Source organism: Cherax quadricarinatus, chromosome 60 (assembly GCF_038502225.1).
Source record: "Cherax quadricarinatus isolate ZL_2023a chromosome 60, ASM3850222v1, whole genome shotgun sequence".
NCBI classification, from domain to species: domain Eukaryota; kingdom Metazoa; phylum Arthropoda; class Malacostraca; order Decapoda; family Parastacidae; genus Cherax; species Cherax quadricarinatus.
In genome coordinates, this window is record NC_091351.1 from 20,606,181 (window position 1) to 20,627,877 (window position 21,697).

The following is a 21,697-nucleotide window of genomic DNA, read 5'->3' on the forward strand; positions in this document are numbered from 1 at the left end:
CGTCGAGTGTTCACAAAACTATGTGTGAGCTCTCCAACATTAGTAATGAAACCTCTAATGTTGGCTGACAGGATGCTGATAGACTGGCTCCTCATGATGATGTGGTCAGCTTGAGGTGGTGGGTGTGTGTATCTCTCTCTCTGTATCTCTCTCTCTCTCTCTCTCTCTCTCTCTCTCTCTCTCTCTCTCTCACAGGTACACGTAAGTAAAGTTATCACACATAGTATAAATTACCTAGGATAACCCAAATAATCCAGACAAAGTGCTATACAATGGATCTGTGCTCCAGTGCCCTAAATTAATAATATTAATAATAATTATTATTATTATTATTATTATTATTACAATAATAGATATGTACTAATATTAATAATATTATTATTATTAAACTATAATATAATAATCGTGTCCACTCATTACTTACCTTAAAATATCTGTAGTCTTAATGTAGAGCAAGAGGTGAGTAAACAAGATTAAATGAATAAACGAATAAGTGTGTAGAAGGTTGGCGAGTTATGTAAACAAACGTCGTCGTTGTTGTTGTTGTTACCAGCCCGGACACGAATGGTTCCTGTTCACTCTGTCAAGCCGACCAGAAAAACATCTCATATTTGTTAATTTATATGTTTATATGTTATGTAGCATGTTTATTATATAATTTTGAAAAAGAAATCATAGATGGATTAAGCAAAATGTCTATATCAACATTTTATACTCATTTAATGCTCCTCAGTGATTATTATTGTTATCATTATTAATATGGCATCAAGACCAATTACACTTTTAATGAGTGGCTTTGAGACAGACAAGCAGACAGAAAGACATACAGACAGACACAGGTAGGCAGACACACTCAGGTAGACAGACACACAAGTAGACAGACACACAGGCAGACACAGACACACACAGGTAGACAGACACACAGGTAGACAGAAAGACACACACAGGTAGACAAAGACACACACAAGTAGACAGAAAGACAGACACACAGGTAGACAGAAAGACAGACACACAGGTAGACAGATAAACAGACACAGAGATACACAGATATATAGGCAGACAGATACAGACAGGTTAATGTGCAACAGTGAAAACAAATAGAGAGTTCGAGAGTAAGAGCCTTTCTTGCCACAGACTTCATCTTAGGGGCCATGGTGAAATTTACTGTCCAGTTAGTATAGTTAATACAGTATGATGCTGCTGATAGGACAGGGTTACTCAAACTGATGCTGCCTGCATGACGCATTGCCGCCACGAGTATTGTCAAATATTGTACAGTGGTGTGCATCAGCCGGCCCAGCCCAGCTGCCAGATGCACGGTCCTAAGTCGAGTGGACGTATGTCAAGCAGGTCGTAAGTCGGATGGTAGGTACTAGTGTCAGAACAAAGATGGGTTATAAAATGACAAGAACTACTATAAATTGTAATTTTCAGAAGGAAAAAATTACATAAAAGAATATGAAAATAGAAAAAAAGGTACATTGGCAACACTTCTGAAAGCGGCAGGATTCGATGTTGCTGTCACGTGAGCATCCAGTGCCAAATTCTCGGCCTCATATCTCTGTAAGTACTGACCCTATTTTTTTTCTTTATCTTATATAACACTTAGAAAAATGTGCTCTTTATTTTCATTAAAAAAATATTCAAAATATTTCAAAATATTCGGGGCACTGGGGTAGTGAACATATATACGTATACGTTTGAACCATTTACGGGTTAACAGCAATATTGACTGATGCCTGTGAGTCAAGGTGATCCTAATGATAATAGTGACAATGAAGATGATATTAACACAGGGGAAAAGGTGCCAATAGATAACATGGTGAAAATATGTGAAGGTACTATAACTTGTGGAAGGGACTATAACTTGTAGAAGGTACCATAACTTATGGAAGGTACCATAACTTACAGAAGTTACCATAACTTATGGAAGGTACTGTAACTTATGGAAGGTACTTTAACTTATGGAAGGTACTGTAACTTGTGGAAGTTACCATAAAATATGGAAGGTATTATAACCTATGAAAGGCACTGTAACTTATGGAAGGTACCATAACTTATGGTAGGTACTGTAACTTATGGAAGGTACTGTAACTTATGGAAGGTACCATAACTTATGGTAGGCACTGTAACTTATGGTAGGTATTGTAACTTATGGAAGGTACCATAACTTATGGAAGGTACCCTAACTTAAGGAAGGTACCATAACTTATGGAAGGTACCATAACTTATGGAAGGTACCATAACTTATGGAAGGTACCATAACTTATGGTAGGTATTGTAACTTATGGAAGGTACCATAACTTATGGAAGGTACCCTAACTTATGGAAGGTACCATAACTTATGGAAGGTACCCTAACTTATGGAAGGTACCATAACTTATGCAAGGTACCATAACTTATGGAAGGTTCCCTAACTTATGGAAGGTACTGTAACTTATGGAAGGTACCATAACTTATGGAAGGTACTGTAACTTATGGAAAGTACCCTAACTTATGGAAGGTACCATAACTTATGGAAGGTACCATAACTTATGGAAGGTACCATAACTTATGGAAGGTACTGTAACTTATGGAAGGTACCATAACTTATGGAAGGTACCATAACTTATGGAAGGTACTGTAACTTATGGAAGGTACCATAACTTATGGAAGGTACCATAACTTATGGAAGGTACTGTAACTTATGAAAGGTACCATAACTTATGGAAGGTACCATAACTTATGGAAGGTACCATAACTTATGGAAGGTACTGTAACTTATGGAAGGTACTGTAACTTATGGAAGGTACTGTAACTTATGGAAGGTACTGTAACTTATGGAAGGTACTGTAACTTATGGAAGGTACCCTAACTTATGGAAGGTACTGTAACTTATGGAAGGTACCATAACTTATGGAAGGTAAAATAACTTATGGAAGGTACTGTAACTTATGGAAGGTACTGTAACTTATGGAAGGTACTGTAACTTATGGAAGGTACTGTAACTTATGGAAGGTACCCTAACTTATGGAAGGTACTGTAACTTATGGAAGGTACCATAACTTATGGAAGGTAAAATAACTTATGGAAGGTACTGTAACTTATGGAAGGTACTGTAACTTATGGAAGGTACTGTAACTTATGGAAGGTACTGTAACTTATGGAAGTTACCCTAACTTATGGAAGGTACTGTAACTTATGGAAGGTACCATAACTTATGGAAGGTACCATAACTTATGGAAGGTATAATAACTTATGGAAGGTACCATAACTTATGGAAGGTACCATAACTTATGGAAGGTACTGTAACTTATGGAAGGTACCATAACTTATGGAAGGTACCGTAACTTATGGAAGGTACCATAACTTATGGAAGGTACCATAACTTATGGAAGGTACCATAACTTATGGAAGGTACCATAACTTATGGAAGGTACCATAACTTATGGAAGGTACCATAACTTATGGAAGGTACCATAACTTATGGAAGGTACTGTAACTTATGGAAGGTACCATAACTTATGGAAGGTACCATAACTTATGGAAGGTACCATAACTTACGGAAGGTACCCTAACTTATGGAAGGTACTGTAACTTATGGAAGGTACCATAACTTATGGAAGGTACTGTAACTTATGGAAGGTACCATAACTTATGGAAGGTACCATAACTTATGGAAGGTACTGTAACTTATGGAAGGTACCATAACTTATGGAAGGTACTGTAACTTATGGAAGGTACCATAACTTATGGAAGGTACCATAACTTATGGAAGGTACCATAACTTATGGAAGGTACTGTAACTTATGGAAGGTACCCTAACTTATGGAAGGTACTGTAACTTATGGAAGGTACCATAACTTATGGAAGGTACTGTAACTTATGGAAGGTACCATAACTTATGGAAGGTACCATAACTTATGGAAGGTACCATAACTTATGGAAGGTACCATAACTTATGGAAGGTACCATAACTTATGGAAGGTACCATAACTTATGGAAGGTACTGTAACTTATGGAAGGTACCATAACTTATGGAAGGTACCATAACTTATGGAAGGTACTATAACTTATGGAAGGTACCATAACTTATGGAAGGTACCATAACTTATGGAAGGTACTGTAACTTAAGGAAGGTACCATAACTTATGGAAGGTACCATAACTTATGGAAGGTACCATAACTTATGGAAGGTACTGTAACTTAAGGAAGGTACCATAACTTATGGAAGGTACCATAACTTATGGAAGGTGCTGTAACTTAAGGAAGGTACCATAACTTAAGGAAGGTACCGTAACTTAAGGAAGGTACCGTAACTTATGGAAGGTACTGTAACTTAAGGAAGGTACCATAACTTAAGGAAGGTACCGTAACTTAAGGAAGGTACCATAACTTATGGAAGGTACTGTAACTTAAGGAAGGTACCGTAGCTTAAGGAAGGTACCATAACTTATGGAAGGTACTGTAACTTAAGGAAGGTACCATAACTTAAGGAAGGTACTGTAACTTAAGGAAGGTACCATAACTTATGGAAGGTACTGTAACTTAAGGAAGGTACCATAACTTAAGGAAGGTACCGTAACTTAAGGAAGGTACCATAACTTATGGAAGATACTGTAACTTAAGGAAGGTACCATAACTTAAGGAAGGTACCGTAACTTAAGGAAGGTACCATAACTTATAGAAGGTACTGTAACTTAACCCTTTCAGGGTCCAAGGCCCAAATCTGGAGTCACGCACCAGTGTCCAAGAATTTTCAAAAAAAAAATTGTTATTTTTTCTAATGAAATCGTAGAGAATCTTTTTGTGAAGGTAATAAAACAAAAAGTACTAAATTTGGTGGAAAATTGACGAAATTATGCTCTCGCGAATTTTGATGTGTCAGCGATATTTACGAATCGGCGATTTTGCCGACTTTGACTCCTATTTTAGGCCAATTACTTTATTCTAATCAACCAAATTCTTAGCTATTTCACTAGTATTACTTCTATTCTATCGATTGAGCACAAGAAATCGCCAAGTCAACTGTTTCAACTACAAAATAAAGTGATCGGAAATTGTTAATTTGGCCAATTTAACACAAAGTTCAAAATATTCCAATTTCAAAATAGGGTCCAGAATAAACAATGTAGGTATTCCTGGCACTAAACTAACATTTCCTCTGTTCATTAGTTATGTTTTGAGGCTTTACAAATAAATTCCATTTTGATTTTTTATTCACATAATGAATTTTTATTCACACCAAAAAATAGAAGATTTACTGTTATGCAATACTGTAATAATTGTATAAATATCATCACCATATTTGTGAATGTATATTAGACCCACCAGCTGACGTGTATTAGACGTGTGTGGTCGTTTGGTTACTCTTGAATATCGGCAAAAATTTAACATTTCCGCTACTTTGAGCTCAGTTTCAAGCCATTTCCAGTGCTAAAACCAATCAAAATCATCTCTATTTCTGTAATATGTCTTCCATTCTATCAAATGAGACCAAGAAATCGCAAATACAACTATAAAAAACATAGGAAAAAACACTGCAAAGTTGCTGTTTTAATCGAAAAATCATGATTTCAGTTTTTTTCTCTCATTATACACAGTGTGCTGCAGGATCTGTTTTATGTGGTGCACACATACCACATAGATGTATTCTCTCATATCTAGGCCCAAATGTACCACTCACAGTTTATCAGAGTGAGCTGAGCTCATGGCGTAGATCTACGGTTTGGACACTCACCGTAAAGCCGTAGATCTATGGGATGGACCCTGAAAGGGTTAAGGAAGGTACTAGAGATACTTGCAGTTTTAATTAAGTTACACTGTATAATAAGGTTAGTATTAATATTTAGCTTGATGCTCAGCAGATGAGAGTAAGAACAGTTAAAATATTCTGTAATGTCAAAACATTAAAAATTATCAAATAAAATTCAGTTAATACATTTTTCTACACACAAAAAGAAGGATACATGCACAATATATATTGTGCATGTACTAGAGTACTAAATGAACAATAAATGACACTTACCTTTATTGAAGATGTAGTGATGAGACACTGTGCCCTGGGAGTGCCTTTTCCTCCTGAGTAATGTAGGTCCTGTTTGGTATTTTCTTCCAGAACATGCCTTATCACACTGTGTATGCCACTACGATTCTTAAATCTCTCAAACCAACCTTTGCTGGCCTTAAATTCACTAATATGAGCACTTGTTCCAGGCATTTTTTTCCTGTTCACCTGGGTGTTAGTCGACTGGTGTGGGTTGCATCCTGGGAGACAAGATTAAGGACTCCAGTGGAAATAAGTTAAACAGTCCTTGATGACACACTGACTTTCTTGGGTTATTCTGGGTGGCTAACCCTCAGGGGTTAATTGTTTCTCGGTATTCTCAATAAGCCACACCAACAACAGTCTCTCCACATCTTCGAGTAGTACAGCTGACCGTGGTACAGCAGCAGCAGTAGCTGACTGTGGTACAGCAGCAGATGACTGTGGTACAGCAGCAGCAGCAGGTGAGAGTGGTACAGCAGCAGCTGACGGTGGTACAGCAGCAGCTGACTGTGGTATAGCAGCAGCAGCAGCTGACCATGGTAGGATAGTATTTCTATAGCATTTCTCACCATTTTTACCACAGGCTTCACACTAGAAGCTTTCTTTGAGCTCATGGTGGCTTATTTAGCAGTTACAAGCACTAAAAACACTGGAATAATACAAAATTTATCGAATGTATGCATGCAACCATCCGCCCTGGCTTGTAAACAATGTCACACTAGCTCAGCTGAGGTGCTCAGGACAGACAGACCAGACGGCCACCTTCAGGACGAATGATGTAAGTCGAGTTTTTCAACATAGGCTGGAGTCAAATTTTTACACTGACAATCATCGTAAGTCGGTTTTATCACAGGTTGAGGCCATCGTAAAACAGGGGTCTACTGTACAATGAATGTACTTTAAAGGATGGGTTTGGGATATTGGCTTTTATAAGTGACATCTAAACTGTCATATCTGTGTGCCTCTGCAAAGCAGTGATTATGTATGAAAGATGGTGAGAGTGTTGAGTGATGAAAGTTTTTTCTTTCTTTTTTGGGTCATCCTGCCTCAGTGGGAAATGGCTGAAGCGTTAAAAAAAAAATCTTATTCATATTCAACTTAAGATATTTTCAATATACAGTGGTCCCTCGTTGTTCATAATTAATCCGTTCCTGGAGCCGTTACTATAAACGAAATTTACGATTTATGAATCAATTTTCCACATAAGAAATAATGTAAATACAATTAATCCGTTCCTGACACCCAGAAGTATTAAAACAAAAAAATTTTTAACATGAAATATACATGTAGTACATAAACAATACAATGGGAAATGATGAATGAAACATTAACAGCATAACACTTACCTTTATTGGAGATTCTTCTTAGTGTATGGGAGACTGGAGGAGGAGAGAGAGTGGAGGAGGAGAGTGTTTATAATTTGGAAGGGGAATCCCCTTCCATCAACACCTCAGGTACCATTTGCTTTTCTGGGGTTGCTTCTCTTCTCTGTTTCTTAATGCCACTAGGACCACCTTGAGAGTCACTGGAGTCCTGTCTCACAAAATAACTGTGGAGAGAGCTCTGTTTCTTGCGTCTCTTTAACACTTCCCTAAAATGGCCCAAGACTTTGTCACTGTACATGTTGCCAACCTGGCTTGCAACAACCTTGTTAGGGTGATGTTTCTCCATAAATTTCCCTCATGACCCATGCCTTACTATTAGATTTCCAAAACACACACAATTTACTCTTCATAACATTGTTTTTCCTGAACACTCTGGAATTTTCAGAATGGTACACTAGTAATGGCTTCACTTTGAAATCCCCACTAGCATTAGCGCAGAACATTAGCGTCAGTCTGTCTTTCATAGGCTTATGTCCTGGCATTGCCTTTTCCTCTTGTGTAATGAAGGTCCTCTTTGGCATTTTCTTCCAAAAGAGGCCTGTTTCGTCACAATTGAACACTTGTTCAGGTTTCAGTCCTTCACTGTTTATGTACTCCTGGATTTCATGCACATAATTTTCAGCCGCCTTGTGGTCCGAACTGGCAGCCTCATCATGCCTTACCACACTGTGTGCCAGTACGGTTCTTAAATCTCTCAAACCAGCCTTTGCTGGCCTTAAATTCACTCACTTCACCACTATTTGCAGGCAATTTCTTTACCAAATCTTCATGCAACTGCCTAGCCTTTTCACAAATAAACGAAGTCATAAGAGTATCTCCTGCTAATTGTTTCTCATTTATCCACACCAATAATAACTTCTCAACCTCTTCCAGTACTGGTGATCTCATTTTTGTCAGCATAGTTACTCCCTTTGCAACAACAGCATCCTTTATTTCATTTTTCTTGGCCACTATGGAACATAAGGTTGTGTAGGGTTTCTTATACATCCTGGACAGTTCGGCCACACTTGTACCACTTTCATATTGTTCAATGATGGTTTTCTTAAATTCAATCGTATTTCTCACCTTCTTTACCACAGGCTTGGCACTAGGAGCTTTCTTTGGAGCCATGGTAGCTTATTTAGTACTTGCAAGCACTAAAATAAATGGAATATTATGAAATATTTCGCTGGAGCACGCGAGGGGACCTTCGCTCACTGGTAAACAATGCCAGACTGGCTGCCGCCCTGGCTCACGCTGTGCATACGCATCCCAGACGAACTATGACTCGCGAGTCAACCTATGAAAAGCGAGTCCACGTTTATACGAAAATATCCCTATGATTGGCGAATTTTACGATTGCCGGGAACTACGAAAAGCAGGGGACCACTGTACAATGAATTCGTCAGAATGCAGCCCATCATAAGTCAAGGAGCACCTGTATTTACACTGACCACATTGTCTTTAATCATACTGAATATGAAGGTGTTTACACTGAACACACTGTCTTGAATAATACTGAATATTATGAAAGTACAGTGGTAGCCCGAGTTTCATACAAAATTCGTTTCAGAAGGCTGTTCGAGTGCCGTTACCGAACGAATTTGCTCCCATAAGGAATAATGTAAATTAGATTAGTCCGTTTCAGACCCCCAAAAATACACTTACAAAAGCACTTACAATAATACACTGATGTAATTGTTCAAGTTGGGAGCTGTATGAATCTCGGGGTTCCACTGTATTTACACTGACCACATTGTCTTGTTTAGTAGTGAATATTATGAAACTATTTACACTGGATGCTGTTCAACTTACATTAAAATTGCTGACAAGGATGTTACCAGTAATTATATCAACTTTCTCCATAATGTTGGAGGCCAAGTCTCCCTGGTGGATGGAGGCATCTGTGGCAGCTTTCTCTGCATTCATGGTGTTCAGGGCCGTCTTGATGCCCTCCTGCACCTGTCATTACCAACACAAATATTAATGCTGGAGGATAAGTCTTCTAGAAGAATAGAGATATTAATGGCAACTCTCACTGTGGTCTTGTCCAGGACCACTCTGATGGTCTCCTACACCTGTCACTGTGGTCCTGTCCAGGACCAATCTGATGGTCTCCTACACATGTCACTGTGGTCTTGTCCAGGACCACTCTGATGGTCTGGTACACCTGTCATTGTGGTCTTGTCCAGGACCCTCTGATGGTCTCCTACACCTGTCACTGTGGTCTTGTCCAGGACCACTCTGATGGTCTCCTACACCTGTCACTGTGGTCCTGTCCAGGACCAATCTGATGGTCTCCTACACCTGTCACTGTGGTTCTGTCCAGGACCACTCTGATGGTCTCCTACACATGTCACTGTGGTCTTGTCCAGGACCACTCTGATGGTCTGGTACACCTGTCATTGTGGTCTTGTCCAGGACCACTCTGATGGTCTCCTACACCTGTCACTGTGGTCCTGTCCAGGACCAATCTGATGGTCTCCTACACCTGTCACTGTGGTCCTGTCCAGGACCACTCTGATGGTCTCCTATACATGTCACTGTGGTCTTGCCCAGGACCACTCTGATGGTCTGGTACACCTGTCATTGTGGTCTTGTCCAGTATCACTCTGATGGTCTCCTAAACCTGTCACTGTGGTCTTGACCAGGACCCTCTGATGGTCTCCTCCACCTGTCACTGTGGTCTTGTCCAGGACCACTCTGATGGTCTCCTACTCCTGTCACTGTAGTCTTGTCTAGGACCCTCTGATGGTCTCCTACACCTGTCACTGTGATCTTGTCCAGTACCACTCTGATGGTCTCCTAAACCTGTCACTGTGGTCTTGACCAGGACCCTCTGATGGTCTCCTCCACCTGTCACTGTGGTCTTGTCCAGGACCACTCTGATGATCTCTTACACCTGTCACTGTGGTCTTGTCCAGAACCATTCTGATGGTCTCCTACACCTCTCACTGTGAATGCAAATAGTCACAAATATTGGTAACTCAACACTGAGGACATGCCTGCATATATTGGCTCAACACTGAGGACATGCATTCATATCTTGGCTCAACACTGAGGACATGCCTTCATATACTGGCTCAACACTGAGGACATGCATTCATATACTGGCTCAACACTGAGGACATGCATTCATATATTGGCTCAACACTGAGGACATGCCTTCATATACTGGCTCAACACTGAGGACATGCATTCATATACTGGCTCAACACTGAGGACATGCATTCATATACTGGCTCAACACTGAGGACATGCATTCATATATTGGCTCAACACTGAGGACATGCATTCATATACTGGCTCAATACTGAGGACATGCATTCATATACTGGCTCAACACTGAGGACATGCATTCATATACTGGCTCAACACTGAGGACATGCATTCATATATTGGCTCAATACTGGAAGACAGGCCTTCATAAATTGGTAACTCAACACAGGAGGACAATAGTATAAGTTGAGTGTTTAGCAGAGTATCAGATGAGAGAAGACAGTTGACTTGACACATGAAGTTAACATTTCCTACTTGCTTAAGTACTCACATGACTAATTAGGGTAAGTCTTTAAAGCAACAGATGGTAATGCTCAGTATATATAACCAGTTGTTACAGATGCTTAAATGATATTTGTAAGTGTTTTCAACATATATACAATTGTAAAAAAATACCAGTGAAAATAGAAAATAAAACCTGAGCACTTTCATGTGCTTACACACATGTCTGAAGATATGCGTGTATGCACATGAAACCACTCACATTTTATTTCCCATTTTCACTGTGGTATTTTTTCATATTTGCAATCATGCATTTTATTGTGATTTCTTCTATGTACAATTATAAAAATAAAGAGGAACACCGGTATACTTAATTTGCCACGATCAGTGGTTTTCAGCAGTGTACCTTCAGTGAGTTGTTCACAGTGTTGACATCTGGGAAGAGCTGATGGCAGGTGAGCAGCCAATCTTCTGCCTCTTCATGGCACTGATCAGCTTCCCCAGTGGTTCTACTTATTTCCTCTGCAGTTTTGAGTTTGTCAAGGCACTCCAACATGGCCTGAAGCTGTTTCTTTCCTGTCTTTCCTTTTGTTGTCATATTCATCACACTGTCATCTTCCTGTTCTAGAAGTTTTATTGCTGCATTGTTCTGCTCCACCAGGTCAGAAAGTCTGTGGTGCAGGTGGTAGTGCTGGGCCTTCCACATACTCAGCAGCTGCTGGTATTTGTCTAGCTGGGACAGTACTTCATCACAGTCAGTTATAAGAGTACTGAGAGTGCTTTTCTGTTCCTGTACCATAGACTTTAATGTCTTACTGATATTTCGTGAGCAGTCTTGAGGTTCTGTTGACACTGCTCCCACTGATGTAGACTGGATACATTTAATTTTCCTTATTAATTCCTCTGTACTGTAGTTGATGGGGAACCAAGTAGCAGCTGTTGCCCTGTGCTCAGCACGGCAGCTAGGGCAGGCAAGTTTAAAATTCCTTATTCTTTTTCCTATACATTCTGAGCAAAAAGTGTGGCCACATGGCAGGGTGCGTGGGCGTTGCTGAGCTTCATCATAATTGTCGAAACACACATGACACTCCTCTGGCTTGCTATCCTGAGAAAAACAAATCATGTTAGATTATGCATTAAATTATTACATGTCTATATATACAGGTCGGCCATCACTAGTCCAGCATCATTGAGACCTGCAAGGTGCCCGATTAGTGATCTTGCCAGATTACAGAGTGGTTAGGTTAGAATACACTTAACCCAATGGTGATATTTATGCATAGGTGATTTCACCCAATTTATCCTCTATTTTTGGCCCATTCCATTGTTCCAGTCCACCAAACTCATAGCTATTTCGTTAGTACTATTCTTTCTGTAATGCTGTTTAAATTCAGCAAGATTTGTGCAAGCGTTGCACTGAACCTTCGCTTCAGCACAACTATTGCAAGAACAGATCTTGCAAGGGTTCTTACAAGATCTGTTCTTGTGTCTGGTTATACAAAATGGCTAGCTGGTTTATTATGCATTAAAACCCATCAACTACATGATGGGCTTTCACTATTCACTGTTGGTTCCATAGTACTATGGCTTGCAAGCCAGTGTTGGTGCAGTAGTATTACACCAAAATTCTAGTGGCTTCAAATCTAGCGGGAGAAAGTTGGTAGACCTACACATGAGAGAATGGATCTGCGTTGTCAGAAATTGGCAATTTGGCCAATTTCACACAAATTTCATAAGACGCCAATTACAAAATAGAGTACAGAATAAACAATGCAGACATTCCTGGCACTAAAATAACATTTTCTCTGCTCATTAGTCATGTCTCCAGGCCCCTCTTATATTACTCTTGCTTTCAATTTTGAATTTTTATTTGCACAAAAAATAAAAGATTTACTGTTATACAGACTACTGCATTATTGTAATAATGTATAAATAATGTCAATCCATTCCTGACTGCATATTAGACTGGCCAGTTGGACACGTATTGGACAGGTGACATCATTTGCTTATCCCTGAACATTTAGCAATATACCTGATTTTCACCCTCACACAAATCAAAAACAAATTGTGATATTTCAAAAATGACTTCACCAGTCTGTAAAAATAGTTTTCTTGTTAGTTTTATGATGCATGAGTGTATATCACAGTTAGCCCTGTACTACACTCAATTTTTCTCTAATATAAGCCCCCAAGACAGGGATAGGAGGATGGTACTTTTATCCCATATTCTAAAGCGGTAACTATAGACCACTCTGTATTATGCCCAATATCATTCATTCTGGAGTATTTACCATGTTCTTATGTTATTCATATTGTTTATTATGTCATATTAGATCAATTGCAATAGGTAAATAAGCCGTGGTGTTGATATTAGCATCATAATAAAGCTTATTCCCCCGCATCACGAGACTCAGAAATTCCTGCTGACGTAAGCAAATGTTCCCAGATGGTTTCTGATTGGCTCTCAGTTCACCCACTCTGTTGTGATGCCAAATCATGAATTATTATATTAGAATAAAAAAAGAAATAAATGAAAAAAAATGTAAAAAAATCTGGAAATTGACACGTGAGCAAGCATGCTATGGGTGGCGGCATCACCATACATGTTATAAACAACTATAATTCCATGTAGAAACATAAAATAACAATGATTCTTATACCACAGCATTGCCAAAGTGTTAGGCTATTTTTATATATGATTAACTCAATTTTCTTTTTTTTTTTTTTTACTTCGCACACCGCACATGTTAACTACTTCTAAGTCACTGTTTTACACCATGCAGTGATATATGAATATCTCGAAAGTTACCGACTTATTTCATAAAGCCCACCAGTTATTATTGAAGTAAATGCAATAATACTGACAAGAATCATAAAAAAAGATTGTTCTACAATTGGCTTGTGGAATATTGGAAATATTCCAAATATTGTGGGAGTAAAGGGCAAGATATTTTGCATATGTCAAAAACTTAGCAATCTAATTTTTCAGTAGAATAACTAAAGATAATTACACAATTACCTCCAGTAAGAACATCACACTAGCATTGTTTTATAAGTACCAAGTCCCAAAACCACCTTTTGTTGTGCCATTTAGGCCCAAGTCCCAAAATCACCTTTTGTTGTGCTATTTAGGCCCAAGTCCCAAAATCACCTTTTGTTGTGCCATTTAGACCGGGGTTCTTGCCAAATGTCATTTTCAGTAAATATTTTTTTCTCATAACTCGGATTTTGGCTCGCAACTCAAAGCAAAAAATCAACCGAGCGACGGCTCATAACTCAGAAAACTCATAAGTTGGGGCATTCATAAGTCAAGGTACCAACAGAAATATCCTGTGGACCCAGGGGCCATATTATTATATAGTCCACACAAATTAATTTACCAGAGTTGCTAGTTTTGTTAAATGCTAATTATTAATTTTATGATAGGTCTAGCTTGATGTGAGTGTGGTTGGAAAGGTGGGCATCAAAGGAGTGGCAATTCTGTGACCTACTGTGACTAAGTCCAACTTACCTTAGAGGTGTAACTAACCCTGATGAGTAAAAAACTGTTTTTAGTTACACCTAACCCAAATAACTTACATGTAATAATTCAGACTAATACCTGTACACCTCATGCAGGTAATTTCTTACAGTACTCTTTACCCAAGTACAATAGAGCCCCACTTATACAGCAGGTTAGGTTCCAGTTACCGCCGTAAAGCAGAAATCGCCGTAAAGTGAACACCCCTTTTTTCCACTTATAAATACATACAACTACTAAATAACAAGTTTACATTAACATATATTAAGTTAGCAATAGAACTAGTCATTAAAAAACAATAAAAAAGTAAAATACACATGTAGTATACTCATTAACTACCTTAAAATATTTGTAGTCTTAATCGAGGGTGAGACGAGTAGTATTTATAGTGAGAAATCAGTTGTGGTATGTATGGTAGTCAGCCAGGCTACCATACCAGGTCACCCCACCTACACAATATTCTATGACATTTAAGTACCCCAGAGCAATAAAATGCATATACAGTTCACTCATTACTTACCTTAAAATATTTGAAGTCTTAATGTAGAGTCAGGGGTGAGTAAATGAGATAAAACAAATAAATGAGAGAGAGAGAGAGAGAGAGAGAGAGAGAGAGAGAGAGAGAGAGAGAGAGAGAGAGAGAGAGAGAGAGAGAGAGAGAGAGAGAGAGAGAATGAGAGAGAATGAGAAAGAATGAGAAAGAATGAGAGAAAGAATGAGAATGAGAAAGAATGAGAAAGAATGAGAGAAAGAATGAGAGAGAGAGAGAATGAGAGAATGAGAGAGAAAGAGAGAGAGAGAGAGAGAGAGAGAGAGAGAGAGAGAGAGAGAGAGAGAGAGAGAGAGAGAGAGAGAGAGAGAGAGAGAGAGAGAGAGAGAATGAGAGAGAGAGAGAGAGAGAGAGAGAGAGAGAGAGAGAGAGAGAGAGAGAGAGAGAATGAGAGAGAATGAGAGGAGAGAGAGAGAGAGAGAGAGAGAGAGAGAGAGAGAGAGAGAGAGAGAGAGAGAGAGAGAGAGAGAGAGAGAGAGAGAGAGAGAGAGAGAGAGAATGAGAGAGAATGAGAGGAGAGAGAGAGAGAGAGAGAGAGAGAGAGAGAGAGAGAGAGAGAGAGAGAGAGAGAGAGAGAGAGAGAGCATAAACAGTGTTTATTAAGTGATAGTGAGAAGGCAACACTTCCAGCTGTCGGCCCACTGCCGCCCTCACTACCAACCCCGCTATAAACATCCCCACCCACGATACTCCACCCCACCCACGATACCACCACCCAGCCTCTCTCTCCTGTGAACTTCATTGCAAACCTACAAGCCTCCTCTGGTATGACTTCACATCGCAAAATAGCAAGAATATCTACGCTATCTGGCTATTGCCCCAGTAGTTACTGCAGTGTTTGTGGGTATACCACAAGGGACAAAATTCTTCTTAGATGTAAGGAACCTACTTGTTCCAACTACAGCCACACAGATTGCATTCCAAAAGAAGAATTTTGTTGCAGCCAGGTTGAAAATTTCAGAAAATTGAAGGATATCCATAATCCTGTGGTATATGTGGATACAAGCCTGGAGCTACAGGAGGAAGGTTCAGAAGTCCTACCTCAGGGACTTCTGTCCAAAGATCAAGACTGCCCTCTTGGGCTGTGTTGTAAAGTTGCAGCTAAGATAATCCATCACAGGGAAGCACTTCTTGAGCTCCTCAGATCATTAGATAACCTCCAAGCTATTGTAGAAGGTCAGTGCAAGCCTACATCAAGTGAGGTAAGCTGTTCAGCTGCTGGTGACACTATTGACAAAGACTGGAAGTCCCACACTGAGCTTAACTCAGGGGTAAATAACTTGAGGAATTCTGTCATCGTTAAGGTCCCACAGACTGACAGAGTTCAAAACACTACCTTTGGGAATTCTAACACAATTCCTCTGACCACCACAGAGGGAACAAATCCTCTTCCCAGCAACGAGGGAAGCCTTGGATCTGTTAATTCTCCTACTCCTGACATCTCTGCTTCAGCCACTGCCAGTCCCCTTGACAGTGCACATACCATCTCTGATCCTACACCTGTCAGCACACCTGCCGACACTATCCCAGAATCTGGCAGCAGTGCTTCATCAGCAAGTTCTGAGTCAGGAGTTTCTCCACCAGAGATTGGTGCAGTTAATCAGGGAACTATCACCTCACCTGATCACCTACTGCGCCAAAGTACGAACAGCAGGGACACATCTGTCAGAACTGTTAGAGGACAGGGTAGAGGACGTGGAAGAGGACGTGGAAGAGGACGTGGAGGAGGAAGACATCTACAGCCATCTCACCCTCCACTAACACAGTTCCAGCGGCAGAACCTGAGGACAAATCTGCAAAACACAGGAGGTGCAACAAATCATAGTCCACCCTCCCAGGCACCTAGGCTGTGCTCTCGCTGTCACCGGAAGGGGCACACTGCCAACAACTGCCTGCGAGATACCAGGTGCAATTGCTGCTACAAGAAAGGACATCAGGAGGACCAGTGTCAGAAGAAAAAGGAACTTGACAGACAGGACTACCTGTTTAGAGACCTGTTCTCAGAACAAACCAGCAGGATCTCTGAATTGGTGAACACTCACACGTCACCCACTCAGTTACTCCTATCCCAGCCCAGCAGGTGGTATTGTGCCTTATACAAGACCACAGACCTACATCCCTGCAGTTGCCTCAGTACCCTACCTCTCTCAAGGGCAGGCACCTTACATGCCCTACACACCCACCTCCTCAAGCTGACCACATCATCATGAGGAGCCAGTCTATCAGCATCCTGTCGGCCAACATTAGAGGTTTCATTACTAATGTTGGAGAGCTCACACATAGTTTTGTGAACACTCGACGTCCCGACATGATAGCTGTTGTTGAAAAATTTTTGGATGACAGGACTCCAGAAAATTTTGCAAGAATTGCTGGCTACACCTAATGGACGAGAAGAGACAGGCAAGGGCAAGGAGGAGGTGTTGCTGTGTGCTTCTCTAAAAGTGTTCATGCCCAGCACATTGATGTTACCACCCCTACACATCTTGAAATGATGTTCTTCAAGCTCTGCATAAACACTAGTACCTCTGTACTAGCATGTGCAATGTACAGACCTCAGTGGCAACATGCAGACCCCATCAACTTCCTAATGGAAAATATTGACTCCCTTCTGCTACAACACAACTGTCAACATATCATAATTGTGGTGACCTCAACCAGCACCTTATACAGAGGGATTTTGATGACCTTCTTGCAGTGTTTGATATGAGAAACTTTGTTGATTTCCCTACTCACATCTCTGGCTCCTCCCTTGACCCAGTAGTGAGTGATCTGGCAGAAGGCATAGTCACTTGTCAACTCCTCGGCTATGTCGGATCGTCTGACCACAAGGCTGTTTTTACGAAACTTAAGATTGCTACAGAACGAGGTGAGGAGTCCACACGCACAACCTGGCTATGGGAAAGAGGTAATTGGCCAGCCCTTTGCTCTGAGCTCGCCACCACTGATTGGAATGCTCTTCTCCAAGGGGATGTTGACAACCAAGTGAAAGCCTTCACTGGACACATCCTTAATCTACAACAAGAACACATTCCTCACCGGCAATATGTGATGAAGCCTACAGATCAGCCTTGGTTTGGCTTTCATTGTAGAGAGGCTGCTACTGCTAAGTACAAAGCATGGCGAAGGTACAAGAGACATCCTACCACCTATAACAGGAACTTGCACAGGCAAGCCTGTAGGCATATGGGTGATGTTCAAAAGTGGGCCATTGCTAAATGGGAGGTGGACACTAAAAGAAAGCTAGCATCAGGTAGGGTAGGCTCCAAAACCTGGTGGTCCCTGGTCAAGGACAGACAAGGTTATCGGCAAGATGAACTCATTCCACCTCTAAATCGACAGGATGGGACCACCTCTACTAGTAGTCAAGAGAAGGTGGACCTCTTTGCTGAACACTTTGCTAACAAAATGCAAGTTCCTGATCCAGCAAGGGACCCTCCTTGGCTAGCTGCAAGAACTGTGCCAAAACTGTCAGTGGTGACAATAAGGCAGGAGGAGGTGCATTTCCTTCTTAAAATACTTGACCAAGAAAAGCCTGTGGGCCCAGACAAGTTGAGCCCAAGATTGCTGAGAAGATGTGCAGACCAGCTAGCAGCACCTAACTCGCATCTTTCAGCACTGCCTAGTACAGTGTAAATGGCCCTCTCTACGGAAATAGGCAAATGTAGTCCCTGTTCACAAAAAGAAGAGCAGAGCAGAAATCAGCAACTACAGACCAGTGTCACTTCTGTCAATCACTGGTAAGATCATTTAGACAATAATCTCAAGACAAATGACAGAGCTTTTTGACTACCACTCACTACTTTGTGATCGTCAATATGGCTTCAGGAAAGGTTACTCTGCTGCTGATCTGTTGTTAAACCTCTCCACTAAGTGGCACCAGTCACTGGATGAATCCAAAGTCAGCTGTGTGGTAGCACTGGACACTGCTGGCGCTTTCGACCAGGTGTGGCACCAGGGCCTCTTAGCAAAACTTCAACCACTGGGAATTGCAGGTTCTATGCTATGTCTCCTCAGTGATTACCTTCATGGTAGATCTCTAAGTGTAGTTCTCAATGGAACGGAATCAGCAAGACATCCTATTGGGGCAAGTGTTCCACAAGGAAGCGTGCTGGGACCATTGTTATGGAATGTCTCCTCATCCCAGAATCACATGCATATGCAGACAGCTGTACACTGACATTCACTTATCCAAGAGAAGAAATGCCAGCTGCTCTAAGCTACATCAATCACCAGCTGAGAGCTATATCAGCTTGGGGAAATAGATGGCAAGTAACATTTGCACCTGAGAAAATGCAAATGATGATCATCTCTAGGCACCATGATGGTAATGCTGGTGCAGTAGTAAGGATGAATGGGAGGGTGTTGGCACCTGGAGAAGTTGATATCCTTGGGGTGAAATTTGACCCTAAATTATGAAGAACCATGTTGTAAATCTTGCAAACAAGGCAGCCAGGAAGCTTACAGCACTTCGCCGTATCTCGCATCTGCTTGACAGTAGGGGATGCAAGATTCTGTACGAGGCACAAGTACACTCACACATTGAGTATGCTCCACTTTCTTGGTTTGCCTGCCCCCCCTCTCATCTGCGACTGCTTGGCAGAGTAGAGAACAGAGCAAGATGTCTCGTCTCTCGCCTGGACCCATCCTGGATAGATCTGTCATTTCAGCAGAGCCTTCAACATAGGAGGGATGTGGGTGGCCTTACTGTTATGTACAAGGCCAATATTGTCAAAGTACCACACTTGGGTCCACTTCGAGGACAGCGTGAAACAAGCTTTTATGCCACAAGACGGGCAGAAAGCAGCAACTTCACTCTGGCTGTACCCTTCTCCAGAACATCACTCCATCTGAGATCCTATATACCCAGGATGACTCGAGTATGGAAGACATTCGCACAGCATAATGATGTCAACGAGATAAAGTCAGTTGATCAAATGAAAATGCTGGCCCACAGATGGCTCCAACTTCATCCTGTTCCCTACTTGTATGTCTCATAACAATAAAAATGCTTTCAAATGAGCTGGTGTAGGTAACAGCTCTTAGCTTGCCAATAAAGTTAGGAATCCTTAACCTGTAAATAGCTTGTCAATAAAGCTAGGGATATTTAACCTTGTCAAATACTGTGAAAAAAAAAAAAAGAGAATGAGAGAGAGAATGAGAGAGAGAATGAGAGAGAGAATGAGAGAGAGAATGAGAGAGAGAATGAGAGAGAGTATGAGAGAGAATGAGAATGAGAGAATGAGAGAATGAGAGAGAGAATAGAGAAAGAGAGAGAGAATGAGAATGAGTACATGAGAGAGGACAATCACGGAGTTACCTGGAGTTTACCTGGAGAGAGTTCCGGGGGTCAACGCCCCCGCGGCCCGGTCTGAGACCAGGCCTCCTGGTGGATCAGAGCCTGATCAACCAGGCTGTTGCTGCTGGCTGCACGCAAACCAACATACGAGCCACAGCCCGGCTGATCCGGAACTGACTTTAGGTGTTTGTCCAGTGCCAGCTTGAAGACTGCCAGGGGTCTGTTGGTAATCCCCCTTATGTGTGCTGGGAGGCAGTTGAACAGTCTCGGGCCCCTGACACTTATTGTATGGTCTCTTAACGTGCTAGTGACACCCCTGCTTTTCATTGGGGGGATGGTGCATCGTCTACCAAGTCTTTTGCTTTCGTAGTGGGTGATTTTCGTGTGCAAGTTCGGTACTAGTCCCTCTAGGATTTTCCAGGTGTATATAATCATGTATCTCTCCCTCCTGCGTTCCAGGGAATACAGGTTTAGGAACCTCAAGCGCTCCCAATAATTGAGGTGTTTTATCTCCGTTATGCGCGCCGTGAAAGTTCTCTGTACATTTTCTAGGTCGGCAATTTCACCTGCCTTGAAAGGTGCTGTTAGTGTGCAGCAATATTCCAGCCTAGATAGAACAAGTGACCTGAAGAGTGTCATCATGGGCTTGGCCTCCCTAGTTTTGAAGGTTCTCATTATCCATCCTGTCATTTTTCTAGCAGATGCGATTGATACAATGTTATGGTCCTTGAAGGTGAGCTCCTCCGACATGATCACTCCCAGGTCTTTGACGTTGGTGTTTCGCTCTATTTTGTGGCCAGAATTTGTTTTGTACTCTGATGAAGATTTAATTTCCTCATGTTTACCATATCTGAGTAATTGAAATTTCTCATCGTTGAACTTCATATTGTTTTCTGCAGCCCACTGAAAGATTTGGTTGATGTCTGCCTGGAGCTTTGCAGTGTCTGCAATGGAAGACACTGTCATGCAGATTCGGGTGTCATCTGCAAAGGAAGACACGGTGCTGTGGCTGACATCCTTGTCTATGTCGGATATAAGGATGAGGAACAAGATGGGAGCGAGTACTGTGCCTTGTGGAACAGAGCTTTTCACCGTAGCTGCCTCGGACTTTACTCTGTTGACGACTACTCTCTGTGTTCTGTTAGTGAGGAAATTATAGATCCATCGACCGACTTTTCCTGTTATTCCTTTAGCACGCATTTTGTGCGCTATTACGCCATGGTCACACTTGTCGAAGGCTTTTGCAAAGTCTGTATATATTACATCTGCATTCTTTTTGTCTTCTAGTGCATTTAGGACCTTGTCGTAGTGGTCCAATAGTTGAGACAGACAGGAGCGACCTGTTCTAAACCCATGTTGCCCTGGGTTGTGTAACTGATGGGTTTCTAGATGCGTGGTGATCTTGCTTCTTAGGACCCTTTCAAAGATTTTTATGATA

At 41.2% G+C, this 21,697-nt stretch overlaps 1 protein-coding gene across 12 annotated transcripts in view; it reads right to left on the bottom strand.

The window, feature by feature from the left end:
- Positions 1-21,697, bottom strand: part of LOC128694512 (E3 ubiquitin-protein ligase TRIM13-like) — a 221,962-nt gene that overhangs the window by 125,908 nt on the left and 74,357 nt on the right. For all 12 annotated transcript variants that reach the window (XM_070098011.1, XM_070098017.1, XM_070098020.1 and 9 more), the window contains 2 exons: positions 11,300-11,998; positions 9,208-9,354 (listed from right to left, as the gene is read on the bottom strand). In XM_070098011.1, coding sequence (XP_069954112.1) covers positions 9,208-9,354; positions 11,300-11,998 — 846 coding nt within the window. The remainder of the gene's footprint in view (positions 1-9,207; positions 9,355-11,299; positions 11,999-21,697) is intronic.